General features: G+C 39.1%; 1 protein-coding gene across 1 annotated transcript; it reads right to left on the bottom strand.

The window, feature by feature from the left end:
* Nucleotides 1-1,002: 1,002 nt before the first annotated feature.
* On the bottom strand, nt 1,003-2,430 carry LOC108595216 (serine protease inhibitor 42Dd). The gene is made up of 4 exons (XM_017980404.1): nt 2,397-2,430; nt 1,469-2,337; nt 1,272-1,416; nt 1,003-1,215 (listed from the first exon to the last, which is right to left on the bottom strand). The coding sequence occupies exons 1-4, from the start codon at nt 2,410-2,412 to the stop codon at nt 1,091-1,093; spliced, it is 1,155 nt and encodes a 384-aa protein (XP_017835893.1). The 5' UTR covers nt 2,413-2,430; the 3' UTR covers nt 1,003-1,090.
* Between the last annotated feature and the right edge of the window lie 10,329 nt (nt 2,431-12,759).

Genomic DNA, 12,759 nt, shown 5'->3' on the forward strand with positions numbered 1-12,759 from the left:
CGCAGGCGCTTTTAAAACAAATGCCACAAATGTTTATAAAGAAAAGGGGCGCTTTATCTGCTGGCTGCGATCTCAAGTAGCAGCACCCAGGACCAGTCAGCGAGACAGCCCAAAAACGAGTTTTAGCTACTCCGCTGCTGCTTTTCTATCTCTATCTGCTCAAGCAGCACGTTCACTTAGTTAATCCTAATCTATTTAGCTGTCTTTCGATGGGATCTGACAACAAGCTGCAGGGCTAAAGATTTTCTAATTTTTGCAGCTCAAAGTGCAAGACAACTCTAAAGTTTCTAACGAAAAAAGTTAGGGTATCTTTGGATTGTGGCCATCCTGCATTAATTTCATATTCGAACATTTGTTTTTGGGTCGCACGTATTGCCACAGAGCGCTGCATAATTTAGCCCAAAATTTATTTTATTTTTGTTCAATATTGAATGTTATTTTTAGCTTGACAAAACCAACAAAACGTGCCTACAGCACAGCGTTGAGCTCAAAAGGGTTAAACTGAGATAAATCGCTTTATATAACTTTCATTATGGCCATTAAGCGTGCTTAAACCGAATCGTAAATGCTTTGGACACGCTATGCTACAGTTAAGTCGATCGATCGAGTTGATTTTCTCCAGAATTAGAATTGGAATTGGAAGAAAATGAAGCTGCTGACAATTATACTAATGCTCTTTGGTAAGAAATTCTGTTATATAGATACTTTATTTAAACTATCTTTCGATTAAAGCTACGACTGAAGCGCGATACATAACGTGCACATCTACTTTGCCTTTCGTGGAGATTTGCGCCTATGCTGGCTGCTTCTTGAACATTAATCAGCAGGACTTGCAAACATCGAATTGTGATCGTAGGAGCAGAGGTCTAATGCGTAAGTTCTAGATAGATAATACTTTAAGCTTCAATATTTATTTCTGTATTCCAAGCAGCGCTGACATTTGTAAGCGACGGTAAATGTGCCGGTCATTTGATGCCCATGTGTCAGACTTTTGAGTTTTAAATAAAAATTGATCGTGCAGTTTATTAAAGTTTAAAATGGAATGGAATGATATCTTTTTATAAATATAAAATATGATGCTGAGCTTAGTTTAGAATTTCACAATGTGTCCGGTGAAATAGACGGCGTGCTGATCGCGAATAACGAACACAAACGGATGATCGGCAACAAAGGTCTTGGGATCCAGTGGCAGCGACATGGGCACACCAGCAGCATCTACAACATAAAGATTATATAGAACGCTATATAGAGTTTAACCAAGTAATACTTACAGCTGATGCCAGCGGCTTCGCAACCAATTTCGTTGACGTCAATGAAAGTCTTGTGCTGCACCTTGGTAATGCGCGTGCCAATGGGAGATTCATCAAAGATGTTGCTAAAGTCCGCGCCAGCCGAGAACATGGCATTGATGCCCAACTATGAAGGATTAGGATTAGCAAAAGTTTAAGTTGCAGCTACTGCAATTTACCTTATTCAGCGTCGGCTTCAAGTCGGTGTCGAACTCAAACTTGAACTTGGGCAAATAGACGGCGACACTTTGCCATTGCCAGCGCTCCTCCAGCAGCTTGAAGTCCACACCCTTGAGCTGCATCTCCAGCTGCTGCAGGCCACTGCGCTTGTTCGGCAGTATGAACCACATGGTCATGTTGATGTTCTCGAAGAACAGCTCAATAGCCTTGGCATCCAGCTCTGGATAGTCCGCATAGTAATACCAATTGTCAGCAAACATGGTGGGCACCTTGATGGACTGCTGCTCGTTGAGCCAGAAGTCGCGATCCTTGGTGTCCTCATCGTTGAAGGGACGTGCCCAGCGCGCTTTGAAGTAAATGGCATTGACCAGCGCCACATTGGTGTCCGGCTCCAGAGTGTCCACCACATGCTCGATTTTGTCTTGCGTCTGCTGCTTCACCCAGGCATTGATGCGCTCCACTGCCTGCTTCTCATGCTCAAAGTTCAGCGCCTCCACATCGGAGTCAAAGTACTTCTGAGCCACCTCGCGAAAGTGTGGCGCCACCTTCAGATTCTCGCGTGTATAGATCTTGTTGGCAATCTCCAGCACCGTCTTCGACTTGATGTACGAGTGCAGCAGCTTATGATAGCTCTCGGCCAGTCCATCTTTGCTCTCCTTCGCCGAGGCATGCAGCGTCTTCTGCAGCTCCGCGGCCGTCGTGCCCTCCGCGCCATAGTAGGCCAGACCCAGCGCCAGCTGCACCGACACCGGCGAGATGATTACATTCTCCTGCTGACGTTCGGTGGCGAGCGTCTGGAATAGTTCGGTGGCAAACAGATTGCGCTCCTTGATGGTGTTTGCGCCACACAGCAGTGGCAGCAAGATTACTAAATCAAAGAAGCGCTTAGACTTGAGCTGCAGCTATTAGTGGGGCTTGGGTACTTACGAGTTAGCCAGTTCATTGCGCTTGCGTTGACAGCTGCAGACTAAAAGTGAAAAGGCTACAGAACCTGTCATTTATAGGCAGAGCCCAGGAATCAAAATCACGACAGCGCAGCAGCAGCGACGCGGCGTCAGCTGAGCATGCGCTTTGCATTTCAAGCAGCAAGGCAAACAAAAGAAAAGAAAACAACGCTGAGAACATTAAGGCAGGCTATATGGGCATAACAAATACACTATAAGATACTCTATAAAATTTATAAATGAATATAAATGTAGGCAATTATTTATGCGAATTTATTAGAGACGAAACTTTTGAAGGGAAAGTCGCAGGCGTCGCGCAATTTGATTTTATGCTAATGCTGCGAATGTGGTTATACCTGAAATCACAAATGTTACGGTTACTAAAAAATAATATGCATTCCAAGCCAATTTAAATTGTAATTTTATTTATATTTTATTTTAAGTGGCTTGAACAAACCGCTGCTAGTTATGCCTAAGAGGTATAGGTTCTAATAAAAAGCAAGCATAAAGTTAAAGCCAAAGGGAAGCAAAGCGCTGCTGCTGCTGCTGATCATGTAAAAATACTGGGAACACACTCACGCTCGCACACGCTGTCGTCTTTCACTAGCGCTCTCTATGGCGCGCGCGCTCTCGCTCTCCCTCTCTCTTTTCGTTTGTGGAGTGCTGTGCACTTGAGTCGCCTCTGCACTTGTTTACTCTTTCTCTTTCTCTGTCTGTGTGTGCTGCGTGGTTGGCTGCTCGAGTGCTCGGGCCGACTTGGAGCCTGACTTTGATGCACTCATCTGTCAAATTGCTGCAACGTTTGCGCGTCACAGTGTGATCCACATCGATTGCAAGTTGCTCCCGCTGCACATTGAGTCTAATTTTGTGTTTTATGCGCTGCACATTTAATGGTTTATTTTCGTATTTGTTTAGATAATGCATCCATAAACAATGCATCAACGTAGTCTGTTTAACAAACAGCGTGTTGCGTAAATTGTTTATCGACTTCGACCCCATCCCATGCTCCCAACTGGACTTCAAGCGTTGCATTCGTTCCAATTAAACGCAACACGCACACACATAAATTTTCGAATATCGGTGCAGCAGCAGCTCCACTTGCTCAGGTTTTTATTTCTTCGGCCTTATCCCAATTTTTCATCATTAAAGGGTTGGGGGGGCCCGTTGCTCAACATTTTTTTTCTTTCTTTGATTTTGTTTTCTTTTGTTTTTAGTTGTTTTGGTATCAAAGTCCCGAAATGCTGTTATTTATGCACAGTTTGTGTGAAATGCTAATAAATTTTAATGGAATTTTAAAAACATGCTTTATGGCCTTGTCCGCTGAGTTCCAGACTCCTGTACATAAATAAATCTTGGACACACAGCCCGTCGAGCCTTCCTCGTTGCCAAATTGCCGCAACTGCTGGTGGCCGCTGGACTGGACTGGACTGGACTGCTTATCTTTATTATATATTCTTATACGGTGTGTTATAAATTTGACTCGCTACCGTTTGATGATTATAATTGAGGCAGCAGCCAAAGGTGTCCATGGTAATGAACTTTAGGCTTATTAATTTAAAACAATTTGTAATTTTAATTAAGTATTCTGACCAAGCAATAATCACATAAAAAAACAAATTAAAAATGTTTATATAATGGGGTGCCAGAGAATTTCAAAAACACACACAAAAAACTCTTTTGAAGAAACTAATCGAAGCTATTCAGTTATCGAAATATTCCAAGCAATAAAATCACCTGCTATGAGTTGTAGTAGTAGATTATCGACTTTACTCTCCAGAGATTGCGGTAGTTCCCCAGACATTCTTTAATAAATGCAATGACAATTTTTATAAATATTCTTAAAGCAATTGCAAAACTATTTTATTCAATGAGTATTGACTATAAATATTCTAAAATAAATTTTATAAATATTCTATTTTTATAATAATATTGTTAATAAATTCTATTGATATTTTCGTACTTACTGCCATCACTTTTGCCCATAAATCGTCTCACATTTCGCTTAGTTTTTATTCTTAAATCAATTGCATAAATATTTTATTCAATAAAATATATTTTACAAATATTCTATTTTTATAATAATATTTTTAATAAATTCTATTGCTATTTTCGTACTTACTGCCATCACTTTTGCCCATAAATCGTCTCACATTTCGCTTAAGTACATATTTACTTTTTAATTTGAAAACACTTTCATGCTTGCTGATTATAAAGTCGCTTAACCAGAATACTTGCTTTGGCCTTATATAATAAACGATTGCATGTGTGCAAGCTGCATGCGTGTGTGTGTGTGTGTCCTGGCAACGACCGTAGCTTCGTAGCTGCCAAAGCGCTGACCGTTCTGATTGAATGATTTCACTGATCGAGACAAAACATGTTAAAGATCGTGATGCTCTGGGGCTCCGGCTAAGAAGGCTGTTGTCTTTATAGATACACAGCACGGCAGCAACAGCAACAACAACAGCAGCAACAGCAACAACAACAGCAGCAACAGCAACAACAAAAAAAGGAATGCCGATAAAAAGAGTTTGCCAGACTGGACACAAGCCAGCAAATTGGGTGGGCAATTGCGGGCTGCAGTGCGGTGTGGGGTAAAACAAAAGCTGCGGCTTAGTTTGGCATTGGCATTGGCGTTGACTTTTGTCTTTGGGGGCTGCATGCAACGGCAGCAAAATGCTGCTGATAAAAATAACTTGCCACAGCGCTGCTTGAGCATAAGAATGATGAGCCAGCAACAACAACAACAACAACAACAGTAACAGCAAAGCGAATTATGTGATCGTTCCAGCATCATCTCTCACAGCTCCAGAGCTGGCGCGGCTCAGAGTGTGGGTTTCGCCTGCTCTGCGTGCAAGTAACACAAAACCAGTTGATGATAGAGCCGCAGCACAAAAACAAAAGCAAAAGCTGCACAAAGTGAAAGAGTTGGCATTAAAAAAGTACAAAAAACAATGGCTATTCCCCCACAGCCCTTTTAGGCTGCTAAGCATAAACAATAAATTTTCACATAACTATACAAAATAATTGCAATTTGCATAGCAACAGACTTGGAGATCAAGATCAGCTGCTCCACGCTGCGTGCGCACTAGAAGTAGAAGCAGCAGCAGCTTAGAAAAGAATCTATTTTGAATTTATGCTTGTCCTACATAGAGCCAGCGAGAGATAGAAAGAGAGAGAGCGAGAGAGAGAGAGAGAGAGAGAGAGAGGGAGCGAGAGGTCAGTGTGGTCAGTGAGAAGCCATGGCCAGCGCGTTTGAACTTTCGCCATTGAGAACACTGAGAAGTGTTCAAGCCGGGATTTGAAAATATATAAAAAAAAGCCTTATACCTTTATAAGGATATGAATATCTTTATAAGTCGATGAAAGTTGCAAAACAAAGTCACAAAATAAATAAATTAAAAATTTATATTGATTACTATTTTTGATTAATATTATTTTTTAATAAAGCTTATAATACATACATGCTTAGATATAATATATATTACTATTGGTTTACGTGATATTTAATTTACATTAATATAAATCGATTGTATAATTATTAAATCTATTACATAAATTAAGGCTACAGATTTGTTTACATAAATATTTGCTGTATAATTAGTTAGTCTGTATATAATTAAGATAAATATAAGATTGATGCATAAGGCAAAATCGTTTTCTATTTATTTATTTAATGTCAAATATGCACAATCGACGCTAAAAGAAAATGATTACAAAAAATATTTAAAATAAAATTTAAAAGTATTAAAAAATTAAGTTTTTTTTAATTGGATAAGCTTATAGATTGGGAGTGTTAAACAGACTCAGCTTTAAGGCCTTACTCAATTCAATAACTTGGATGTTGGCAACAAAATGAAGTTCAAAGAAGTGATCAGATTCTTTATTATTGATATAGGACCTAAACGATAGAGTTTAACTATAAGTAAGCTGGAAAAGTGTTGCTGCTTTTTTCTTAGGTGCTGCTCCATTTTCTACTTATTGTATTGTAAAAACTTTTGCTTAAATTATTTGTTTTATAAATAAAAATTACGCAATGTATAAATCGAATTATTGCAACAATAAAACTGTTGAATTAAGATTTATTCGTATATATAAAATAGTTGTTGATATTTCAAAATTAACTTAATTTAAGTTGCAAATAGTTTAGCGCGCAATATGCAAATATTAAACTTTTGTTTATTATATAATCGACTCTCTAATTAGACTTTAAGTAGCAACTACTTTCGTTTAAGCCAGCTGTGATATAAATAGCTCAATTAGACGACAGGCAAATATCTATTGCCCAGATAGCTCATAATAACGAGCAGCTGAGCAGTTGCATATGCATTTGGATTTGGATTTGCATTTTGCTAGTCGAGTAGGTTATACAAGCAACGTAATTAGCTCGGCAAATCTAATCGACAGTTTTGGTCAGCACTTTGCAGTGAAAACGAGGCGAAACTTTCATTCAGTTTTCAACAGCAATATCGACAACAAACGACAGGCCAAAGCCAACAGCAGCAGCAACAACAACAGCAACAACAACAAGGAGGCAAATGGAGTGTATGCAAAACCAAAACTTGCCACGCTGTAGCTACGAAAGGGGCAAGGGGAGTGGGGGTAGTGGCAGAGTGGTGTAGTTGCTGACAAGCGCAACAACAACAACAAGTACACGACAACACGGATGACACAAACGACACGTCAATCTTGCCACTGCCCACATGCAGCACATGCAACATGAAACAGGATTTTCCAATTTGAGCCGTTACCGCGACAAATTAAGCTGCAAAAAATGCAAGTACAATTGCTACAACAACAAGAAGAACTAGAATTTGCAGCTAGAACTCGTTGTAGTTCTTGTTAATTAGCACTAAGAGTAGTGAGACTGAGACTGAGACTGAGACAGAGACTGCGACTGCGACTGCGACTGAGCTGGGGAGACCTTAAACAGATGCGCGATGTGGAGTGGATGCGTTTTGTCGGCCTTTCGGTTTCTACGAAATCGCCGACATCTTTCGGTGTCAAATAAGGCGCGACGCTGATGCAACATGATGTTGTTGCATGTCCGTTAAGGCAACGTGACAGCCGCCCCAATACAACTGATAGTCCCAGCCATGATCTGCATTGCAAGTGGGCTGCAAAAAAAATATCAGCGATCAATGATCTCAGCGCAGATAAGTGCAGCGTGTGGCAACATTAGGAGTATGCAACAAATTTGCTAACAAAGCGATCAACGCACATTTGAAAGGCTTTTTGGCAGCCATGGACACAGCGCAAGTTTGTTCCGATCGTTAGAATTCACTGCTGTCCATCATAAAATGTCAATTAGCTGATTGAAATCAGCGCTATGCGCTATTATTTCAATTTATGGTCAATGCCAGGCAACGAAAAGCGACTGACAGCATTGCCCATCTCGCTGAGATTTACTTTTGCCCCATTGCTGCGCCTCTATTTTGTGCGGTAGTTTATGTAACGATCGAGCCTTTCAAACGTCTCTCCACTTTGCATTGCAAATGAAAATGTTGCCCAGCAGCAGCAGCCGCAGCAGCAACAGCAGCAGCAGCTTTGGCAACAACAATGGGCACACGCTGGCTCAGCTGGCTTAGGCTGTGGCCATTGCTGATCCTCAACTCAAATGATGCTGTCTGTTTGGCCCGCAACTTGCCCCTTGTTGGCTGCCACCTCCCAGAAATTTATGCTACGCCCAGTCTATGCTAATTTGCTTGTCAAAACATTGATCGCAGCAGCGTCACAGAGGCAGAGAGAGAACGATCTACAATAAAGTGCACGCGCAAAAGTATGCAACGCTTTGTGCAAAGCCAATTTGACAGCGCCTAAAATTAAACTGTCAGCTGTGGCAGCTTTTGCAGTTTCCTTTACGCAAGCGAAAATTTATTGATGCATTGGCAATTGGCATTGCCTTTTTTTATGCAGGCTCGCCCAGGATTTTAGAACAATTTTAGAAAGCCGTGTGAACGCCAGCAACGGTTAACAAAAGGCAAATACACAGCGAACAAAATTATATTAAATGTAAAATAGTTTGTGAATGCAAATCAACAAATATCTTTCGTCAGTCAATGCAGCTGACCCAATCACTTCCACGTCTTTAAAGATATATGAAGTAAAAAATCCTTCTTGAGGCAGCAATAATCAGTTATTATATTGCACATATACTAAGTAAAAAAATTGGACAACTTAAAGTTGATATTTTCGACATCTGTCAAAGCCATGGCAAAGCGTTTTTATTGATTTAGTTTATATTTTTAAATATTTTTTAATTGCTTAATATTGTGGGTGTAACTTTTTTTTCAATTTGCTGTGGAGGGAGGGAAGAAATAAAACAAAATAAAATAAAAGCGATATGTCCTGGGTATAGGAACAGCTACATACCAAGTTTGGTAGCTCTAGCTCTTATAGTTGCTAAGAAATACGCACTTATACAGACGGACGGACAGACAGACAGACATGGCTATATCGACCCAGTCTTGCTTGTTTTGCTGGTCAAGAATATATATACTTGGTGGGGTCTGCCACGCCTCCTTCTTCCTGTTACATACATTTACACAACTTCATTATAAAAATGTCAAATTGTATTAAAACCAATTTTTCTTCCATATTTGTGTTTCTCTCAGTGCAGTCAAGCGCTCTAGGACGTCACTTCCGCTGACACACACACCCAGACATAGAATTAAGCTATGCAAATGGAATGAAACAAAAGCCGCCTAGGCACATGTGTTTTAAAAGCGGATTTTCCCAAAAAATTGTCGCACACAACACGCGCGCTAAATTTTTTTACGAGCGAAACTTTTTCCTGGTGCGGCGGCCTGGGCGCCACTGAAAATTTATTGTGCGACACGCCTGCGACTAAAACATAGTTTTAGAGAGTGCGTTTTATGGTTTCACTCCCACTCTCCACTATGCTGCGCTTAAAATGTGTTAATGTGCGAGATTCGCTTGGCGACTTTGCTTTGGCAGGCAAAACGTTTTCGCCTAAAAGTATACAATGGCAATCAACTGGCAGACAGGCAGAGCAGCAGGCGCAGCCTGCCTACGCGTTGGGGCGTGGGCGTGGTCGCAGTCGCTCACGCAAAGTTAACAATTGCAAAGTGTAAAATGTGTTAAGCCAACTGGAAGGGGCAAACAAAAAACACAACTGCCCCCCCTGCCTGCTCACCACCCCCAGCGGCCAGCAGCTTAGCAACTTTTGTTTGTTGCCCTGCGACTTAGTTTTGCTTTGATGGATGCTAAGCTGCTATTGTATTGCATGTGTGTGTGTGTGTGTGTGGGGTCGCGTGTGTGTTTTCTTAGCTGGATTTATTTGTGGCAACAAAAAGATTTTTTAATGGCATCTTTTGTAGCTATTTTTTATATCCCAAAACCCATTTCATAAGTGCTGCATATGTGTGCGTATGTGTGTGTGTGAGCACTTGATACTTTACGTCAGTCGAGGGTGGCGAGCAAAACTCTTTTGGGGGCGCAAATAAAGTTGCCACATTGTTGCAAGACGCGCGCCCCGCTGGGCAGCCTGCCTGTTACTTTCTTTCCACACTTAACACATTCCTTAAGTAGGTGTGCACTCAAGCAAGGTGTTTGCCTGTTAAATTATATAACAATGCAATGAACTGTAAAATACGCAGCTAAGTGCTGCTGCTTAGTGCGCCAGCTCTCCAAAAAGGAGCTACAGAATGGACAGAGAACTTTCCACGCACATGTGTGGATATCAGCCAGACGCTGCTCTGGCTGATGCTGGAACTGAAGCTGGAGGTGGAGCCTGGGGTTGAGCTGTCACAATGCCATTATATGACTTAATTACGACGCAGGTGAACGGCGGCGTCTGCAAAAAACTACAAATAATGCTTTTATGTAGTTACAATGTGCACTGTGGTATTAAAGCAGAATTTTTGGCTAAAAATACTTTAAATTGTTGTATGTTGTACATATGCCAGGTCTGTTCTACATATATATAAGCCTATATATACGGCTATATGTGCGGCTTCCTAGGTAGAACCGGTAACGAAGGCCTGCGGTTATCTTTATGCCAATAGACAAATCTCGAATGGAGCTTTCTATGATGTTACTGGAGCTGCAACGATATTTCCCATCACGAGAAAGATTGCATGGTGTTCTTAGTGTTGTCTGTTTATTGTGTGTGTCGCGATCGACGACTACTCTTTTACAACTCAACTAAATTAACTTAGACTAACTTACATTACCCTCTGCCCACGCTCAAGCTTCTTCTTATCAGCACAGCATCAAACTTTAGAGTCGCAGTGTTGATACTCTATCATGAGGATCACCTACAAACTCTAGCCGAACTAGCATTGCTGGAGTTAGATAATTCAATAGTCGATTAACTATTGTTAACTTATATATGTAAGTTAACAAACATACCATTAAATGACTTAGTCAGTAATTAGTGTTAGTAATTAGTAGTAAATATGAATTTACTCAGTCGATGCATTGCTACCTGCGACTGATTTAGTCATTAGATTTAGATATTTATAACTCTATTATTAGAAGAAGCAGAGCTGAAAAAAGTGAAATTCAGTTCTGCCATGTCATTGGAAGTTAATAGACCAACTCACCTTTAGTCGAAAAGAGATTAATTAATATAAACTGACGCAAACGGCCAAGTACAATTTTATAAACATAAAACGACTTAGATCATTTAATTAATTTATATTTACATATATTTATAAAAAAACTGTGAAATTGTAAAATTCTTTTTAATTGATATACTGTGCATTTGTTTGAGCATAACCTTAATTCATTAAATATTATTATAAAGCTATGTAATTATAAGCACTTTTATAGTCGAGTATTTATAATTTTTATTTATTTATATTATGTACATATATTTTTTTAAAATTTTATGATTATTTATTAAATTCAAACAATCTTTCTGTTAACGCTGGGGTAACTTAATCTAGTTACATATACTCGTAGGAGAAAACAATAACAAAGGGATCACATGGGACATACATATACTAACTAGACAATTTCATATCATACGTTTGACTACAATATACTATATACATATACAATTATTTACATATAACTGATGATGCTCAACTGGGTGGCAGCTTTTTAACCGTCTTGTCGTTTGTTGCGCTGGCCAATGCATTTGTGCGTTATATTTTATATTAAAATAAATTTATTCAACTGTATAATCATAACAATAAATTATCGACGACGAACCAATTAATAGCGAATTAATACATTGATCCTGAGAGGAGTATATTCCTCCTTTTTAGTCTGATGATTAACCAACCAAGCCAATCAGCTGCAGCGTCTATTTAATCAGTCGCTTCAATTATCTTAGCCAACAGACAACTTACCAAAGACAGTAACAGATCAAGCGTAATGCGTAATCCTCGTATTTCAATATGGGAACTACATCTTTAGGCTAAATTACTTTTTTGGTGGCAGATTCAGCTTTTAATATTAAAAGCTTTTAATATTAATAATTTCGCATTTATTCTTGCATGAGAATTAGTTTCTAGCCTTGGAGTTTGAAGCTTGGCAACTTTGCCATTTTAGTAGATTTTTTTTTAATTTAAATTACATTTGTGTTTTCGCAATTAAACATTCTTCCAATCTTCAATTACACTAAAATACACACTTATGTTTAGTTGTGGTTTTTTAGCAAAATAATTTACCAATTTAAACATATAATGTCCAGGGAAAATTGGTAGAACTAGTGTGCTATAATCTGCATAGGCATTATCTACAATGAGACTGTCCTGAGAAAAAGAAACGAATTAACGGATAATTGAAATTGAAATGCTTGCAACTTACGGTAAAAGGACAGCTATGATTCATGTTGGAGAACTTTTTAAAAGATGCATAAAATATTTTGCCAAGTGGATTATAGTCAGAGCGTATTAGTTCACAAAAATCAAAGTTAGCATCGGGAAACCATGGCCTGTAGCCATTTAGACGTTGATAAAATTTGAGTTCCATATGCATATTGTGAACCGGATGTAGGAGCGTTGCATTAACGGTTAATGTTTGCTTAGTGCGACTAACTGCACGCAATCGACACTTTTCAACCACAACCCATGATAAGTTGTTCGATGAACATTGAATATTCGTTAGCTTCAGCGTCGAAGAGTCCTTAAACAGTTATCGTTAGTTAAAAATTAAATTTAATTAAAATTTTACACACTCACAATAGAACTAAAACTAAGTTGCAAAGCAAAAGTTATGAAAATAATATTTTGTAGTTCCATATTCAGATATTTGGCACGACTAAATGCGTAAACTTGTATTTGGTCTATATATAAGAATACATTATATATAAAAATAAGCAAAAAAGCACTAAATTGTTTTATTGTTTCGTTCGCTTTCATTGATTTATCTATAAT

This window comes from Drosophila busckii, chromosome 2R, assembly GCF_011750605.1.
Source record: "Drosophila busckii strain San Diego stock center, stock number 13000-0081.31 chromosome 2R, ASM1175060v1, whole genome shotgun sequence".
Lineage (NCBI taxonomy): Eukaryota > Metazoa > Arthropoda > Insecta > Diptera > Drosophilidae > Drosophila > Drosophila busckii.

Coding starts and splice junctions, on each gene's coding strand:
- LOC108595216 (XM_017980404.1), bottom strand. Junction 1,417..1,468: donor TGAAGCCGACGCTGAATAAG/GTAAATTGCAGT, acceptor AATCCTTCATAG/TTGGGCATCAATGCCATGTT. Junction 1,216..1,271: donor CGAAGCCGCTGGCATCAGCT/GTAAGTATTACT, acceptor TTTATGTTGTAG/ATGCTGCTGGTGTGCCCATG.